Raw genomic sequence first — 19,479 nt, forward strand, 5'->3', positions numbered from 1 at the left:
GAAGGAACCTTGGAACCCATCTAGTCCAATGGTTTCATTTTACATGGGAAGAAACTGAGGCCCAAGAGGACAAAATGACTTGCCAAGGGTCCCTCCAATGGTAGAGCAGGGTCTAATAGTGAGTTTAAGGTGACATCTGGAAGCATAGATCTAGTTTAAAGGTCCAGGTTCTTGGTCAGGCTGGGAGGACATTTATGATCCATCACCAAGGAAGCAGTGAGGCTGAGGTACTAAAGAATATAATGAATAAAGGAGTGAGAGAAGGAAGGAGGAAGGAAGACAGCTTAGAAGAAAGTAGGTAGGAAAGGCCAAGAACAGAACCTTGGGAGATAGATACAATTATGGGACAGGAAGTAGGAAAGGAATTCTCAAAGAAGCTTTCAGGCAGTAGGAGAGGAATCAGGAAAGAGCATTTTGCTTTATTTTATCTCTAACCCTTTAATCCTGGAAAAAAAAAATACTATCCCTCCCATTTCTAGGCGTTGAGTCTTGGTCAGGCACCTGGATGGTATAGTAGATAGAGTGCCAGGATTGGTGTTCCTGACTCCTAAATTCAAATGTGGCCTTGGGCACTTAACAAGCTTTATTATCCTGGGCAAGTCACTTAAGCCAGGTTCCTCACTTGTAAAATGGAGATAAGAAGAGCATCTATCTCCTAGGGTTGTTGTAAGGATCAAATGACATGAAAATTGTGAAGCATCTAGCACAGTGCCTGGCACACAATAAGACCTTTGTAAATGTCAGCTATCATCGGGTCAAAGTCATCAGATTCAAAAATTTCATGTAAATAAGCTTTAATCCTGAGCGAGAATCATCCTTTTCCTTAGATTTAGGCAAGATTGGAAACTTTGGATTCTTACCTAAACTTGAACTGATTGAGGTAGAAGTGGCTACTGGGATGAGTTGAGAATATGTATCAGGATATTGATTTGTCCAGGAACTAGACCACTGTTTCTTGTTCTTAGAAAAACTCAGGATTAGTATTCAGGGTACCTGCTGTAAAACTCTGATGGACATGGGGCAGCTAGGTGGTACAGTGGATAGAGCACCAGCCCTGGATTTAGAAGGACCTGAGTTCAAATCTGACCTCAGACACTTGACACTTACTAGCTGTGTGACCCTGGGCAAGTCACTTAACCCCAATTGCCTCAATCAAAAAAAAAAGTGTAATCTAAACTCTGATGGACTATTACTTACATACTGTTATTTTAAGATCACAGGATCATAGATTTAGGGATAATGGAAGGGACCTTTAAGGTCATTTGATACAACTGCCTGTTTCTACAGAGAGGGAAACAGAGGCCCAGAGAGCTGAGATGACCTGCCTGGGACACAGAGTTACAAGTGCCAGAGGCAGGATCAAAACCTAGCACTTCTGGCCCACAATGTAACTCACTTCTCTCTGGGCCTCGGTTTCCTTCTCTGTCAAATGAAGAGGTCCATCTGTGGTGTAGGCACAAGATCACTGACCCCTTGAAATTGAACCAGAAACCCCAATTTAAGAGCCTTTCTTTTCAGGCCCTAAAATCCTTCCCATTATTCAAACCCTCTGGTCTTTTGTAAATACTCTTTATTTAGGAAATATGTTTACTCAAACTTACAAAGAAATTTAGGCTTGTAACAGAATGCATCACTTCCAAAACAGTAAGGTTTCATCTCTGTTGGTTCTCTTTCTACTGAAGCAGACTGCAATGATGAGATCCCCGGTTTAGAGCTGAAGGAGTTCAGGGGTCATCCATTCCACCCCTCTCATTTCACAGAGAGGAGAGAAAGGTCAAATCATTTGATGAAGGTCAGGAAGGCATTAAGTGACCAGTCTTCTGACTCCAAATGCAAATCTTTTTACTGTTCCATGCAACGTCTCCCACCACACTGTGGAGATGGTTTTGAGTTACTAGGCCAAAAAAACATGAGTTTCCTGGTGGTGATCAGCCTCCTGGTGATAAACTGGGCTACTGCTCAGACTGAACACTCGCCTCTCCTTCCAGGAGTGGTACTTGAAGTGTTTTCAGCCCGGCAGGACCTGCTAGAATAGCTCTATTTCCGTTGCCCTCATCCTAGAATAGGCACCAGGTGCCTGGACCTGCTTCCTTACGGCCTGTCAGCCTCTGCTTTCCTCCATCCTTCACAGGACTGCCACAAGTCTTTCCCACATATCAATATATATGGTCCGCGCACTGCTTAGCCCACACTCACTGTCCTCTCATGCCCCAGTCAAATGGATCCGCCTCCTCTCCTCCTTCCTTCCCAAACCAACGTGCACTCTCATTTCTCAGCGCCTTGGCTCCCGAAGTGGTTTCCTTTGACAGCAATGTCGTCCCTTCCACTCCATAATGTCTACCTCACGCGGCACTTCCTCCTGGAAGACCTCCTGATACTCCCAACCATCTGATCTCCACCCAACACCTTGTTAGCACTTCTTTAAAGCGGTTAAGTGATTTTTTTTTGCATTATTTGCAATACTGATCTTTGTAGCTTGTCTCCCCACCCTCACCGCCACCCCCTTAGACTTGTGGACACCAGGGGGGCTGGGCGAAGTCTTTATCTTGGCATTTGGCATGGTGCTTAGACATTGCTCTTCTCGGGGAGCTCCGAGCATGGCACCTCACTCAAAGCGATCGGTGCAAACGCGTCTCTTACGCAGGAGCCCCGAACGCTGCGCATTGCACCGCTCAGGCGCCAGCGGCCTTTGGGTCCTATGGGGCTTTGTCCCTGCCTAAAGCCCGGCTCCCGGAGCAGACGCGTTCCCTAGCCCAGCTCCCCGGCACGGGGCAGTTCGGGGACGCACGTAGTAGGAGCGCAAGGAGGGGGGCAGAAACGACTTTTTCTTTCTTTTTCCACTTGGGGCCCGGACATGCTCCGAGCAGGCACTAGACGCGCACGGTCTGCCTCCCGGGAAACAAGAGACCAAACTTATGCGCCGGCCCATATTCCCGCAGGGGATGAGCGAGCGAGGTGGGAGGCGGGGGCGGGAGGGGGGTGATCATCTCCCTTCCCCGAGCTTCCACCGAGTTAGAGGGGAGGATGGGGGGGGGGTGCGGGCGGCGCGAGCCAGGCACACGCCGGGCGGGCCCGGACTAGCGCGCGCGCGCCCGCGGGCCGGCCCGAAGCTGGAGCCCCGCCCCGCCCGCCCCTTCTCCCCCCACTCCCGCGCGCCCTAGAGCCGGGACACGTGACCCATTTTGTTGTGGTCCTGGCCCGCGTGGGTGTCAGTAGTGGCCCGGCCGGGAGGGGAGGGAGGGGAGGGGACGGGAGGGGCGAGGCGGGGCCGGGCGGCGCAGGTCACGTGACGGGGGTTTAAATCTCCCGCAGCCGGCGCGGCGGGGGCGCCAGAGCTGCTGCTGCGCGTCTGCCGAGCGGGTGGGCGGGGGCGGGAGCGGGCGGCGGAGCGCGGGCGGCGGAGGCGGCGCCGAGGCCAGGCCCAGGCCGAGGCCCAGGCCCAGGCGGGCGGGAGGCGGTTGAAGATGGCGGACGAGGCGGCGCTCGCCCTGGAGCCCGGCGCGGGCGGCGGAGGTCCCGCGGAGCCCGGCGGGGAGCCGCTCAGCAAGCGGCCGCGCAGGGACGGCCCGGGCCCGGGCCCGGGGGCGGAGCGGAGCGGCGGGGCGGGGAGCCCGGGCGCGGAGGCGGCGGTCGCCCAGCTCGGGGAGGCCTCGGACGCGGCCGCCCCCGGCGGGGACAATGGGCCGGGCCCGCGGGGCCCGCGGGGCCTGCCCCGGGAGCCACCGCCGCCGCCGCCGCCGGACGACGACGACGACGAGGACGACGACGAGGAGGAGGAGGAGGAAGAGGGGGGCGAGGACGAGGACGAGGCGGCGGCGGCGATTGGCTACCGAGGTGCGCAGGGTCCGGGCGGCCGCGACTGCGCACCGCCCCCCGCGGGCCAGCCGGGCGGGGAGGGCCGAGGGGGCGGCGGGGGGCCGGGCCTCCCCGCCCGGCCGGCCGGAGCGCCGCGGGGAGCTCCGGGGAGGCCCCGACTTGTGTCCCCGGCCCCGTTACCCTGGGCCGGGTTAATTAAGCTCCTCCTTCCTCTCGCCGCCTTTGCAGCCGGGTCCCTCCTGGGTACCCTCCCCCCCCCCCCGCGGGGTTAATTACGCCCCCCCCAGCCCTTGAGCTTTCTCTGCTGCGGGGTCACGGGGTCCCTTCCCTGCTCACCCCCCTCCCCAACTCTCTTCTGTGACTTGCGTCGCCTCCTGCGCAGGACCACTTGTGTTCAGGGGGTCCCGCTTTGGGGGCGCTTTTATTTATTCTGTGCCCCCCCTCTCCCCGAGGGTGCTCTGCTAGGACCTTCGTTCCCCTACCGCCCACCCCCCAATAAACATCCCGCCCCAGTGGAGAGTCTCGATGTTCTACTCAGTCCGAGCCCCGGGCTTCTTGACGTCGATAAGCACTCTCCATTGCTGCCTTATAATTTCCAGTTCTGATTGTTCAGGGGCTCGAGTTTTATGACCATCATTTAATTTTGGGATTCTGCTTTCCAAGAGCCAGACAGGTCTTGCAGACATATGTAGCAGAGCAGTTTCTCCCTGTAAATGGAGGTAGAGCTGTGGGCAAGGTGAATTGATGTCTCCTTTTGGTTTGGAGGTGGCTCTGGGCTCTCCAAGTTGGTGCCAAGAGGATCGTGAGGCCTGGACTGTGGTGCTGAACTGTAAAGAATGAACCCCTGTCCCATGGGACCTGCTTGGGGAGCCGGGAGAAGCTTCTCACCAAACTGGCTGCAGAGGGATTACTAGTTTGGCCGCAGCAACTCCCCTACAAAGAAGTTGGGTTCTGAGAGCTGAGGGAGTACTTACACCAAGGAATGGATCCTTGAAGTTTAAGGAATGTGGGGGAGATAACTGACAAACTTATTTATACTGAAGGACTTTTTTTTTTCCTCTCCAATCCTATTTCTTGCATGGCATTTTCAGCTTGATACTATTTAGAACTTTGTAAACCAAACACTACTTAAAAACTTGAATGATCCTTATTGTTAGGTATTTTCTTTTGCGGGAGAATAGAAGGAGAATTAATAGTTTCGTTTGTAGGCAGTAAATTCACAGGGAACTGTTTATTTCTGTTACTCATCAGCAGAAGTTGGGATCCTTTAGCAACAGTGAGCATCGAGTCATTTGAGACTCCTGTCTTTTGAAGTGAAGGTTACTAGCTCTTTGTGACCTTGGGTAAGTCTCTTAACTGCTGTTTGCTTAGTTTTCTTACATAAAATGGAAATAACAAATAGCACCTACCTCCCATGGTGGTTGTGAGTATTAAATCAGCTAATTGTAAAGTGACTTTTTTTTTGCACTAAATTAGATTGTTTGTTTGTTTTTTTAATTTTTGCAGGGCAATGAGGGTTAAGTGACTTGCCCAGGGTCACACAGCTAGTTAAGTGTCAAGTGTCTGAGGCTGGATTTGAACTTGGGTACTCTGGGTACTCCTGAATCCAAGGCCAGTGCTTTATCCACTACGACACCTAGCTGCCCCACTAAATTAGATTGTATAGTTGGATTGCTAATTTCTGGAAATCTAGAATGAGGTTTTTTTTGGCAGGTCAGTGAGGGTTAAGTGACTTGCCCAGGGTCACACAGCCAGTAAGTGTCAAGTGTCTGAGGCTGGATTCGAACTCAGGTCCTCCTGAATCCAGGGCCAGTGATTTATCCACTGTGCCACTTAGCTGCCCTCTAAATCTAGACTCTTTTGGATGAAAACACAATGCTAATCTCCTTAACTGTTTTAAACTCCAGTAAAAAAACTGTCTCGTAATAAGGAGGACCTCTGCCTACCCAAAGGCCAGTGAAGGCCAAGCTTAGGCACATTCTACCAAACTGGGAGTGTTGTGTGTTTTTTTCAGGTGAGGCAGTCTTGCAGCTAAGGACCAGTGATGAAGTTGGTCCACAGGTCATTAATGATTTTTAGCTACTGAGTCAAGAAACTCAATTTTGTTGGAGCTACAGTCTGCCTTGTTAGAATGAAAACAGGGATGAAAATCTTTTTTAGAAGTCATCCAGGGGGCAGCTAGGTGGCACAGTGGATAAAGCACTGGCCCTGGATTGATTCAGGCATACCTGAGTTCAAATCCAGCCTCAGACACTTGACACTTAGTAGCTGTGTGCCCCTGGGCAAGTCACTTAACCCTCATTGCCCCCCCCCAAATCATCTATATTTACTTAGGTGCAAATGTTGCCCCCAGTAAAATATGATACTGAAGATAGAGACTGATTTTTTGATCTATATATCTTCAGTGTCTTATCACAAGGGTTTGCAAATAGACATTTAATAAACAATTTGAAATCTTATCTGAAGTAGGGAAGGGAATAAGCATTTATGTGGTATTTACTGTATACCAAACACTTTTTATAGTTAGCTCATTTGATCCTCACAACAATCCTGGGAAGCAGGTGCTGTTATTAACCCCATTTTACAGGATGATGGAACTGAGGCAAACAGGTTAAGTGACTTGTCCAGGGTCATACAGCTAGTAATTGTCTGAGGCCTTGTACTTTTGAAGGTAATCATAATGGATCCTTAATAAGATGCCTTTTTGGGGGGGGGGGAGCTGTGATTTCCTACTGCAGGCAACTCATTGAGGAAATTTCCTCTGTAGCTTAGTGATTGTTTGCTAACTTGTCTTAGAGACTTAAACCTTTGGCACTGAGAAGTGACCTATAGTTTCAGAATCATATCTGTCTGACTGAACCTGAACCCTGGACTTGGAGGTCAGTTCTTTAGCCAGTATTCTGACCCTTGATAGAGATGTAGGCTATTTCTAAGGGGTTTTGTTTCTCTCTGTTTTGCAGAAAATCTCTTCAGTGATGAAATTCTTGCCAACGGCTTTCATTCCTGTGATAGTGACGAGTCTGACCGGGCCTCTCACGCGAGCTCCAGTGACTGGACTCCCAGGCCGCGAACAGGTGCAGGTTTGGGGTTGTTCTTATTCACTTTGTGGCCATTTTGAAAGTTCCTGTTGGTTTCTGTTGGAATGCTGCCCTAGCAGGGCCATGAAAGGTGTCCTTTAGTGGGATGGTTTTTTCTCGTGTAAACTTGAGTTCCAGGGTTCTCCTTTTTGGTTTGTTGTGATGTCTTTTCAGTAGCTCCTCAAGGCGGTGAAGGGGTTTGTTTCTCTTCCAAGGACGTAACATGAGAGTGTCTCAAACAGTTTTGTGCAGAAGTAAATTTGTCATTTGCCCAGAGCAGATACATGAAGGTGTGGCTTCCTGAATGTGAGGCAGGAGGTCTTTCCCATTCCCCAACACTAACTAGTTAAATGACTTTGAACAAGTCACTTAATCTCCTGGAGGTTGTGGCTCCTGGATACAGTGAAAGGACTGGAGTAGGTTGGTTTTTTTTTTTTAATCAAAGAGGACCAAAATGACATCACTTTGTTGGGGTCAAGGTACACGGTGTCAGAATATGGTTGACCGGACCAGTATAGGTTTGGAAGGTTCTACCACAGGTCGGGCACAAGTAGAAACATTTGGAATAAAGATGTCTTTAAATGTACGCATCTCACATTTCTTTTGAGCTGTAATTCTGCTATTGGCCATGCCATGCTGGGCTGTCCTGTGCCAGTGTCTCCCACGTCTCACAGTCAATTCCAAAGTTCTTCAAAGAGACAAAGTAGATAGACAGACCTTTGCAGTCCATTCCAGCTCCAGTACTAGAGAAGCCTTGTTGGTCTTGGATTTGTGTTATTTTATTATCCATGTCACCAGAGAGCCCTATTTAGGATGGTGGTTAGTACCCACCTAACTGGGTTCTTCACTTTGCCCAAACAGGAACCTCTACTGGCTGTGCTTGGCCTCCTTTTGATACTTCTTTAAAACCTCAGTCTAGAACCTTAGCAACCCTGATTTGGGGACACTCAAGTTGACTGATACCCCTATATATAGCACAGTGCTACCCTTTAGGATTTTGGTAGCTCCTGAGATAAAGCTTCTGGAACTCAGAGTCATATTTTTCACCCTGACATTTGTCAGGACGGTCACTGCCTTCTCTATCTTTTGCCATTCATGTGTCTCTTAACAGTTTTTGGCTTGGGCCTTCCCAGCTTCCCAGTTGATGTTTCATATTTGAAGGCTCTACATTTTTGCTTCGATATTAAATATGGTTCATTTTTCTAGATTTTAACATTTATTACTAAAAAAACTTTTTTCATAGGTGCATCTTAATATATCTCTAGGTTTTGAAATTCCTTAAATTCTCTACATTGTGATGCCAAGTTTTTTGGGGGGGGAGGGCTATAGAATTTCATTGAAGTCCTCCTCTTATCTTAGCACTGTGCCTGGCATATAGTAGGTGATTAATAAATGCTTGTTGATTTGATTCAACTCACTATCTCTGAAATGGGTATATGTACCTGCTGCCTCTGTGGGCTCTTTGAGATTGACTCTCTAGCTCTTCTGAGTTTTACATGTAAAGTATCTATAAGAGCAAGTATGAAACTGATAGGTCGTCCAGGAAAGAGGTCCCTTCTGCAGTTGTTCTCATAATTACGTCAGTGTGATAGGGAAGCTCCGTGCAAAAATTGGAACTTTGACCTTTTGGAGATATAGTGTCCTTCTCTACCAAGTCTTGGACTATTGACTATGAGAGTTTTGCTGATGAAACTCTTTGTCTTGCTGACATTTTAGTGAAGAGCTTTATTTTTTTAAGATTGTTGATTTTGGGGGCAGCTATGTGGCACAGTGGATAAAGCACCAGCTGTGGATTCAGGAGGAACCGAATTCAAATTCAGACTCAGACACTTGCCACTTACTAGCTGTATGACTCTGGGCAAGTCACTTAACCTTCATTGCCCCAGAAAGAAAAATTGATGATTTTTAAAATCTTAGATTCTTGCAGTGGTTTTTGTTTTTGTTTTGTTTTGTTTTTTTTTGCAAAGAATTAAAGGGATAGTATGTGGTATTCTCTTAATACCATAAAGTTTGAAAATCCTTGAGAAATTGGAAGAGGTAATGGTGGGGGCATGTTAACATTTTTTTGAAGGTGCTTTTGGGAGGTGAGGGGTTCTCAGTCTAAGTTTGTAAATGTTAACTTAAAGATGGCTCTCTGTGTGTGAGGCCACAGGAAAAGGAGGACTCGAGTGTTTGTGTCCACCTTCCACAGTCTGCACGGAGCTAAGGTGGGTAGAAGAGCCTGATGTTCATGAGGCTCCTTTGGCTACCATGTAGAAGCTCTGTGGACACTTGTAGCCAAAGTTCCCATTAGCAGGTGCTTTTTCTCCTGGCACTGTGAACTGGCTTCTTGTGGTTGGTGGGCTTGGCTCACTTGATGGCTAAAGTTTAAAGACTCAAATTTCAAGCATGTGAAAGATATCTTCAGGGGAGAAAGCTTACAAGTTTTGAGAATGTCTTAAGAATGAGTGGATTCTAACTGTAATTGCATTTTTTAACTTGACCAAAAAAAAAATCCAATTCAGAGTCGTAGAGGTCTTTAGAGTGGGGATTTGATGTGGTTTTCTTTTCTTTCCCCTTACGATCACAGGTCCTTACACTTTTGTGCAGCAGCATCTCATGATCGGCACAAACCCTCGGACGATCCTCAAGGATCTGCTGCCAGAAACAATCCCACCGCCTGAACTTGACGATATGACGCTGTGGCAGATTGTTATAAACATCCTTTCAGAACCACCAAAAAGGAAAAAGAGAAAAGATATTAATACAATTGAGGATGCTGTGAAGTTACTGCAGGAGTGCAAAAAGATCATCGTTCTCACTGGAGCAGGGGTACGTCTGCTCATTAAAAAGAGTGTGGTTTTCATGAGCATGTTTCTCTTCCTCCCTTCTATCCCAGGAGAGAGCTTAGGGCTTCTCATAATAAGTGTAGTTTTTGGTTATCCTGATCTAGAAATGAGTGGATGTGATTGATTGCAGGTACACTAAAATATGGCAGCAGGATGTCTACCCGTGGCCAAGTTAAACTTTTCCCCTCAACCTTCAGGGTGGAGGCTCCACAAGACAACAAGTGGCAGGTGGAATCAGGGCCTAGCCCTTCACCTGTTAGTTCCATACCATTGTTCCCCCAGAGGATTCAGGGGATTGGGAGATTACCTGCTATAGTGCCAGGGTGGGGAAGAGGAATCTAAGTCTTGTCAGCTTTGGACTGTGCAAAGCAGCAAGTAACTCCTGCTTCTCTAGGGGGATGAAGGGAGTGCAGGCATTTATCTTCCTGAGTGAAGAACCAGTTTATGCTATAAGGACAGCAAGAGATTTTGGTTTTTTTATTATTTTTTAAATTTTTTTAGTGAGGCAGTTGGGGTTAAGTGACTTGCCCAGGGTCACACAGCTAGTAAGTGTTAAGTGTCTGAGGCCAGATTTGAACTCAGGTCCACCTGACTCCAGGGCCGGTGCTCTATCCACTGCGCCATCTAGCTGCCTCTCATTTTGGTTTTTTAAAATCAGCCATTTAAATGGGGGTCGATTTATTGTATTCGCTTACTTTTCTGGGGCACATGGTTCTTGGTTTAAGGCCCTTTTCCAAAAAAAAGTTCAGAGTGGGACACTGGAGATGGAGCTTTCTGTTCTCTGGGGAAGGTTGAATGCAAATCCACAGGTTCTCTCAGGCGATCGATCACTGCCACCAGAGTCAGAGAAAGAAGGCATGTTCGGTAATGGTTAAGAGTATCTCCTAATTGGGAGATACTGAGGCAGCTTTTTGTGTTTGCCTGATCTAAATACCAGAGAGGCTTTCTTTCTGGGACCAGTATTCGGTCAAGCCAGGCGGCTATTACCCACCCACTTGGGGTGGTTCACAATCACCCACCACGCTGCTACGAGGAATTCTAGAAAGCGCTGCCCTCCCAAAGTGTTGGAATTGGCAGAATTTAGCCTGATGGTCTATTTGAAGTTGTGAGAATCGCAGTTGGATTGGATTTAGAGGTTTAGGGGTTTTTCTAAACACATTTTTAATGTGATCAGATAAAAAGATCTGAATAAAGTGGTAGAAGACCATCATCCTGGAAACGTAGCTGAAGTACTACAGGATTGGAGAAAGGTGAATTTTGTCCTGATGTGCAAAAAAAGCAAAAATGTTCTTGGAGTCGGACAGGTATAGACCAGTCAGCTCAGCTTTGATTCCTTACAAGATTCTAGAACGTCTATTGTTAATGGTTTCATGAATGTCTAGAAAAGGAAGTAGTGATGACAGAGCCTGCTTAGCTTCTCCAGGAACAGGTTGAGCCCAATGAGCCTTCTTTTCCTTTCCTTTTCCTTTTCCTTTTCCTTTTCCTTTTCCTTTTCCTTTCTTCCCCTTCCCCTTCCAGCAGGAGAATGTTGTCACTGGAGTTTATCAGAGCACCGGGTGGAAGGGGCCCACATGCTGTTGTGGACCAAATAGAGATGCCATAGCACAATTAGGTAGGTTCAGATTGAACTAAGTGGCTGAACCCTGAGTAGTCATTAATGGCTTCTCTGTCAGCTTAGAAGGAGATTTCTGGTGGAGAGAATGGCTCAAGGGTTTTATAATTGGCGATCTGTTGCATAAAATTTGGATCAACATTTCCAAAAGTGACATAAATCTGGGAGAGACAGCTAACACACCGGATGGAGGGTCAAGTTTCTAAATGATCTTGACAAGTTGGAACATGGGGCAAGATCTTGAACCTTAGGTTCAAAAACTCAGCAGCTGATACAGGAAGAGAGCTCTATGCTGGATAGTAGTTGATCTGAAAGGGCTGGGTCTGCAGTGTGACCTGTCAGGCCTGAAGGCCAAGGAGGTCATAGTCTCACTGTACACTTGCCTTTGGGAAACCTATGCTGGAGTCCTACAAGCTAGAGAGAATCCCCAGCAGGACAGCTAGAATGGAAGTATTTATCCTGAAAAGGCTGTGTTCACATAGGTACAGGGCTATCCTGGGGAAGAGGGCTTAGACTTGTTCCACCTGAAGCGAACAGGCTTGGAAGTTAAGAGTTAACTTGCAGAGTGTTAGAGCCCCTTGCCCCCATATGATGTGGGCCACCCCGGCAGGTATAATCCGGCACTCCCTCTCTGGAAGCCACTTGTCAGTTGGGGAGTAGGGATCCTCTTTCAGGCACCCAGCATTGGCCTGGTGGGTCCCAAGGCCCCTTTCAACCTCAAGAGTCCATGATGCCATTCCTTTCCTTGGAACAATGAATTTGTGTTCATTGCAAAAATGTTGCAAATTAACAGAGGCAAGAAACTGGAACAAAATCACGTTTGCAGGGCAGCTAGGTAGCGCAGTGGATAGAGCACTGGCCATGGAGTCAGGAGTACCTGAGTTCAAATCTGGCCTTAGACACTTTACACTTACTAGCTGTGTGACCCTGGGCAAGTCACTTAACCCCAATTGCCTCACCTTAAAAAAAAAAAAAAGTCACGTTTGCCACTTTGCCTGGTGAAAGCATCCAGGTGGTGAGTGTAAGACTCCAAAAGGGGTGCTCAGCTTAGGAGAAGCCAGTTTTACTCATGCAAGACTGGGTAAAATCCACCCTGGCAACAAACGTCCACTAAAGTAACATCAGAAATGCCTGATGACAAACAATGTGAGAAATAATCACATTTCCAAGTCTTTATCCTTATTGTATATTGATTTCTAAATGTTTATTGTGAAATGTAGATGTGTATGTATTTTAAAAATAAAGGCCAAATAACTTCACCGTTTGTGCCATTCTCTATAATCCAGACAAATGATTGAATTCTTGGGAAGGGGATCCAGACTCTGCATGTATAGAATTTACCTTGAGCTCCAAAAATCTTAATTTCCTTTAACAGATTATTGTTGAGAAAATTCTTAGCCCCTTTTGAATCTGAATAACTCTTATATTGTGGCCAGAGGCTGTTAAAATGACTTTCTTTCTTTCTTTTTTTTTGCGGGGCAATGAGGGTTAAGTGACTTGCCCAGGGTCACACAGCCAGTGTCAAGTGTCTGAGGCCAGATTTGAACTCGGGTCCTCCTGAATCCAGGGCCGGTGCTTTATCCACTGTACCACTTAGCTGCCCTAAAACGACTTTCAAGGCACCTTCTCCACACACCTTCTCCACTTTTGCTGTAGGCATAAGGAAATAAGTTGGCATCTGTTAATCGTGTTTGGTTTTTTCCCCTTTGAAATGATAGTTAGCCCATAGTGCTGTCCCTTCAAAGGATAATTGAACCACAATTGATTCCTTTCCTTTGCTTGTTTATCTCTAGTTGTGTGGTAAGAACCTAACTAATTATAGAGCTAGAATATCTAATTATAGAAATTATGCTATTCGTGTTCCAGGTATCTGTTTCCTGTGGAATACCTGACTTCAGATCAAGAGATGGCATTTATGCACGCCTGGCAGTAGATTTCCCTGATCTCCCTGATCCTCAAGCAATGTTTGATATCGAATATTTCAGAAAGGATCCAAGACCGTTTTTCAAGTTTGCAAAGGTACAGTCTTTTCTGGGATCAAATATAATGCTAAAGTGATTGCTATTTTATTGCTGAAATGAACTGTTTATTTTACAATAAATACCGCCTGTGGGGTAAGATAATTGAAATAAAGTGCTCATTAAGGTAACATAGGAGTGAATAACCTGACAGAGATGTGGCTCCAGAAGAGGTTTTTCCCACCTTTCTCCATCATGACTTCTAGCTGCTTATTTTTAGGGTGACAGGCTGAGACATGTAAACAAAGGGATAACTTGAAGAAAAATATTTTTTTTTAATTAGCATAGCTTCAAATATAGATTTCAATTAGGAATCCCTTAAAAAATTTTTTTTCTTTACAAATGCAATCTTGATTTGCTTCCAATTTTAATAGCTCAGCTTGAAGATGAGTTTTGGTTTGGGAAGGTATTTGTAACCTCAGTATTCAAGAAACCTAAAGTTTTCTGTTAATATTTTTTGGGGGGGAGATGCAGTGAGGTTTAAGTGACTTGCCCAGGGTCACACAGCTAGTATGAGTCAAGTGTCTGAGGCCGGATTTGAACTGAGGTCTTCCTGAATCCAGGGCCAGTGCTTTATCCACTGCACCACCTTGCTGCCCCGTTAATTTTTTTAAAAGTTTGATTTGTTACTGTTTTTACACTACCATCATTTTACTATATAATCCACTTCCATTCTCCCTTCGTAATAGAAAAAAAACAGTGAGGCAAATACAGTCAACATAGTGTATATCTGACAGACCGTGCAGTATTGCCTACCTTTCTATGTCATTTGTGCTCTGGCCCTGTGGTCGGCTATTAGAGTTATTCAAGGTCTTGTCAGATGATCAGGCTTTTCAGTGTCTTTGTTTACACTATTGAAAACATGTATATTGCTCTCCTCCTGTTTCTCCTTTTTTTGCTATACATTAGTACATAGTTGCCCAAGCTTCTTGAAATCCCTTTGCCTCTTAAAATGATACCATTTTCCATTATGTTCATGAATCACAATTTTTTCAGCCATTGTACAATCATCATATACTCAGCTTTTTGCTAGAGCCACAGGAGAGATGGGGGTAGAGTGGGGGGAGCTTGAGGGAAGAGAAGGTTTAGAACAGAATCTGTGGGGAATGAGACTGCCCACCACAGTGAGGACCCAGGGAAAGGTAGAAGAAATCTGGAATTTTCTGAAATTTATGTTCTTATTTTCAAATGAGACTATTAAATTTTCAAGCATGAATAATTCTTTCTTTTGTATATGAAAAGATCACTCTGTAGCATCACCACTTGTTCTAGGTATGGTATTACTCAGTCATTTTTAGGACCATGACGGGCGGCTGAAGCAGCCCTCAGAATTTAGGGTGGATGTACTCTGTGACCCTAAAGCAAAGTGAGCTGATCCTCTGAAAAGTTCAGCTCTTCAGAATCTTCACCAAGCCAGACCCAAAACTCTTGAGGGGAGTTTGTAACAAATTAATCCTAAACTAATTTCTTAACTGAACTAGAAAATAAAAATTAAAAGTAATGAACGTTAAACTTTATTTACATTTTTGCAAACAAAGTCATTTTCTCCCTACATTTGTCAGATCTATAATAGAAATGTACAAAATGAAATAGTGTGTGTACATATTCGCGCACCCCCCCCCCCTTTTAGCTAATATCTCATGTATACCTTTCACATATTGATGCATTATTTCAAAGAGCTGTCTGGTATGCCATCATGTTAGTATATTAATTTGCTTAGCGATTCTCTTGTTCTTGGAGCATTTCAGTAATTTACAAATTTTTCTTTTTAATAAAAAGTGTTGTTAACAAGCATCTTTGTACAAATTATTTTCTCCTTAGGTTATTTCCTTGGGAATGATCAGAATCAAGGTTGTGGACAGTTAACATATGGCCAAAGTACATGGGGTTTTTGAAATAAGTCAGTGATGCATGCGGGTTGATTTGTTTCCCAAATTAACTTTTGTCAGGAGGGCAATTATCATGATAGTGATGGTGACTGACATTTCTATAGCATTTATCCACAGATTTGCCAGATTTTTTACATATGTGATCTTATTTGAGATAGGTACTGCATATATTATTATCCTCATTTTACAAATAAGTAAACTGAGGCTAAGAGAGGTTAAATTATTTTCCCATGTTACACAATTGTCAGACAGAATTTGAATTGGATCTTCTTTACCCCAAGCTCTGCCTTTTATGTGTTCTGACTCACTGCTTCAATTTAATTTGGGTGGTATTAATAATACCCTAACTTGGCAAGAATTTCCATGTGTTTTGTTTAAAGACACATAGTAATTATTAGGGCTTGTCTTGTACATGTGATATAAAAGATTTAATTCAATAGTATATTTACATAATGTCAATAGAGACTTTTGCTACTAATTCAGAGGGAAAAAAGTAACGCAAATTGCCAAAGCTCACTTTCTACAATCAGCAAAACTCCTCATTTCTCCCAGATATCCCACTCTAGTTTACCTCTTAATATTAACAGTTAAGCTAAATATCTGAAATTCATTGTTACCATCTTATTGGTAATAGCTTCTAGGTACTTTGTTTTTAAAAGTACACTGCCTGAGTCTTGGAAAACCAGTGGCATCTGCATATAGAAATCACCAGGAAAGATGCTTGGTGGCTGAACAAGGATAGTCTAGTTTTTAGCATAACTTTGTCTTGGCTTACTGAAATAAGCAAAACGATTCTAAATGTCAAAAAAAAATTATGATAAACTGAATAACCATCAACAAAACAAATAAGCAAACCCATAAAATAAGGGGTAAAATATTGCAGAAAACCCATGGCATTTAACAGGATGGGAGCAAATGAATTAAGCAAAAACTGCTTTTGTTCTATGTTCCAGGTTTGTCCCAAGTTTCGCTCCCTCTAACTTTGTTTTCTCTTTGTTTCAACCAGATGGTTTTCTGATAAAGATAGCTCTTCAGAAAGAATTAAAAAAGATAAAAGAGATGTGTTCGAGTAAAAAAAATAGCATATGCACTATATTATTATCCTGTTTTGTGTGACATCACATATGTCACACAGAAGGGAAACAGTGAATAGAAGTTTGCAGAGGGAGAGGAGAGGGATCCTCTAACAAAAGTGTTGCCTGCTTGACTGTACTTTCAAGTAGAAATTAATAGCATCAGTAGAAGGTGACAAGGAACTCTTTCTAGTTCTTGAAGGTAACTCAGGCTAATGATTAATCAGTGGTATATGGGAGAGACAGAAGTAATTGGTCTTAAACTCTTGAGCAAATAATATTTGCTTTGGCAAAACATCCCAAGAATGAATAATTAATGCCCAGGGGAATTAAGATCAGCATATAAAAATGGGGGGGGGGGCAAAAGTAGGGTCATGTTTTTACTGGACTCATGAAGCTGTCTTAGCAGGAAAATTAGGAACAGAAATTGGCCACAGGCCAATAGTAACCTTGAGCAGAGAATGTCAGTAAAATGAAATTTGGGCTTTGCCAAATAAGTGAAGAAAGGAGGGAAAATTAATATAGTCAAGCTGTGAGAAGCTTCATTGTGGAAGAATTTGGAAAATAGTTCTTGCTTTGTTGGGAAAAGAGAGTAATTGCTAGACTTCCTCACTGTGGCCCTGGCACCCACAGAGACTGGTAGGATCCTCCATTCTCTCTGTGCCATGCCATGCGCCAGCCAGTAGGAATGAGGGTTAGATTTGGACCAAAGCACCTCCTCAGTAAAAGCCCCTATACATTGCTTTGTCCTTCACACAAAGGAAACTTCAGTTGAGTCTAACTGAAAGCTGTAAAGCAATGTCTTGTCATTTGGGGTGGCGGGAAGGGGGGCAGGGCAGTGAGGGTTAAGTGACTGGCCCAGGGTCACACAGCCAGTAAGTGTCAAGTGTCTGAGGCTGGATTTGAACTCAGGTCCTCCTGAATCCAGGGCCGGTGCGTCATCTACGGTACCTCCTAGCTACCCCCCTGTCATTATTCTTTTGGACAATAAGCTCTCTGGGGAAATTTAATTTTCTGATTACATTAGGAATGAAGAGCATGAAAATCCACTTCTGGTGACGGATGTCATAGATCTTGTACTTGGAGGCAGTGGAGGTGCAACGGTGTGAGGTACAGGGGTCCTGTTATTGAGATTTTGTACAGGGGTTGAAGTGTATGTGAGTAGACTAGCAGGGCTTCTGAGAGCTCATGTGCCAAAGTATTCACCTAAATGCCAAGTGTCCTGACTTGTGCAGAAAGGCTGTGACCCCAGGCCAGTGGGTAGATTATCCCTGCCTGCCTGTCCTCGTGGGGCCAAGGAAGAAGTTACTTTGTCATCCTGTAGCTATTGGCTCAGAATTCTCTGTATCTAGGTCCTATAGTAGTTTTTTGGGGTTTTTTTTTTTGCAGGCAATGGGGGTTAAGTGACTTGCCCAGGGTCACACAGCTAGTAAGTGTCAAGTGTCTGAGGCCAGATTTGAACTCAGGTACTCCTGAGTCCAGGGCCGGTGCTTTAACCACTGTGCCATCTAGCTGTCCCCCTATAGTAGTTTTAATTCGATTAAAACATGTTCATTAAGCAGCTCCTGTTTACTAACCCTTGAGATATAGAGCCAAAAAAGAAATAGGCTCTGAAAGAAATCAGTGACTTTCTGAAAGAAGGGCATGAAATGGAAGGACTGCCACTTGTCTACACAAATCAATACAAAGTAATTTGAGGAGATAACACTAATATTGGCACTCACCTGGGCTGAGCCTTGAATAAAGAGATGGATGGCTTCTGTTGCCAGGCCTGTGGTGTGGCTTGTAGGAAAGCACAGAATGCCAGGGCCGAGAGCAGTCATACGGGCCTTTCTTGGAGAGGGAGGGAGGCTTAGTAGTTAAAGGGTCTGATCTTGGAATCTTGAAGACCCAGGTTCTAGTTCAGAGTCTGAAGTGCTGCAAACTTCTAGCATGCAGATTCCCTTGGGATGTGCTAAGAAGATACAAGGAGTTGCTACTTTGCATGTGTGGAGGGGGTTTCCCCATCCCGGATAAAAATTCCCAATCCCAACTTCTCCCACAAATTACTATCAAAGTGTAAGTTATATTGGATTGATTAAAAACCCATGAACTAGTAATTCATTACTTTGAAAAAATGATTTAAATGAAAAGTCATGTTATTTCTTTTAAAATGATCTTGATCTTGAACGTTGTCCCTGAAAAGAGAACACTAAGTTCAAACTGAATGATTCAGACTTTGGGGGCACGTTTCTTTTCAGCTTCAGACACAAGAATGTGGACAGAGATTGATGTGCTCTAAGCTGTTTTGTTTTCATTCTTAGAATGTAACTTCAAGAAAAAAATAAATATATAAACCATGGTCTTTCATGAGGAATATTGGTTCCGTACATCCTTATCTCTAGCCCGCTGTGAAACCTGGAATATAGAGAGGTCAAAGGTGAACCTTACCACCCATGTTGTTTTTTAAAAATGTTGGGATAGTTCTGTGTGACTGAGTGGAAGGAGAGTGAGGCTCTTGTTGAATGGCTTTGACACAGAAGCTGAGGCTGCCCACTGCACACATGTAGGGCAGCCCTGGAGCTTGGGATAAGAAGAAAAGATTTGAAACGGGCATTGAGAAGAGGGGCTTAAGAAAGGATTATCCTACAGCAAGGGCCTAAAAGTTTCCAACCACAGGTTTGTAGTTGGTGAAAACAGCTTTATTTTGTGACCTATCCCAGTCATGTTCAATGAGCCCTGGAGCAAGGCCACAGATGACAATTTACAGTTTGGGAGTCACGGAAGCCCAGGGAAATGATGGGTTCCCTTGTCAGTTCTAGTGAAACAGCTGAGGGGCTGAGCCATGTATAGCCGTGGTAATGTTGGTGTTACTATCCCCAGAGGAAGAGGTGACTCGTGGGAAGGGGAGGGTGTAGCACCCTGCAGCTTGGCAGGAAGACAGCTGGAGCACATTGAAGTGGATCTGGGTCTGGCTGGGAAGGGTTGAAGATCACCAATCTATCAGGAGAACCTGGCCCCCAGGAGGGAGGGAGAGGGGCCACCCTGGAAGAGTAGAGGCAAGTGAGCCCAGCATCATGGAGATGGAATGGGCAAAGGAATGAAAAAGCATTTACCAAGTACTCACTACACGAGGGGCACGTTGTTCTAAGCTCTGGAGATTAAAAGGCAAGATGGTTCCTGCTCT

General features: G+C 45.1%; 1 protein-coding gene across 1 annotated transcript in view; it reads left to right on the forward strand.

The window, feature by feature from the left end:
- The first annotated feature begins 3,421 nt into the window (after positions 1–3,421).
- SIRT1 (sirtuin 1) overlaps positions 3,422–19,479 on the forward strand; it is a 35,827-nt gene continuing 19,769 nt past the window's right edge. The window contains exons 1-4 of the mRNA XM_043985025.1: positions 3,422–3,834; positions 6,777–6,890; positions 9,463–9,704; positions 13,200–13,352. Coding sequence (XP_043840960.1) covers positions 3,465–3,834; positions 6,777–6,890; positions 9,463–9,704; positions 13,200–13,352 — 879 coding nt within the window. The 5' untranslated portion in view covers positions 3,422–3,464. The remainder of the gene's footprint in view (positions 3,835–6,776; positions 6,891–9,462; positions 9,705–13,199; positions 13,353–19,479) is intronic.

This window comes from Dromiciops gliroides, chromosome 2 (assembly GCF_019393635.1).
Source record: "Dromiciops gliroides isolate mDroGli1 chromosome 2, mDroGli1.pri, whole genome shotgun sequence".
Classification (NCBI taxonomy): Eukaryota; Metazoa; Chordata; class Mammalia; order Microbiotheria; family Microbiotheriidae; genus Dromiciops; species Dromiciops gliroides.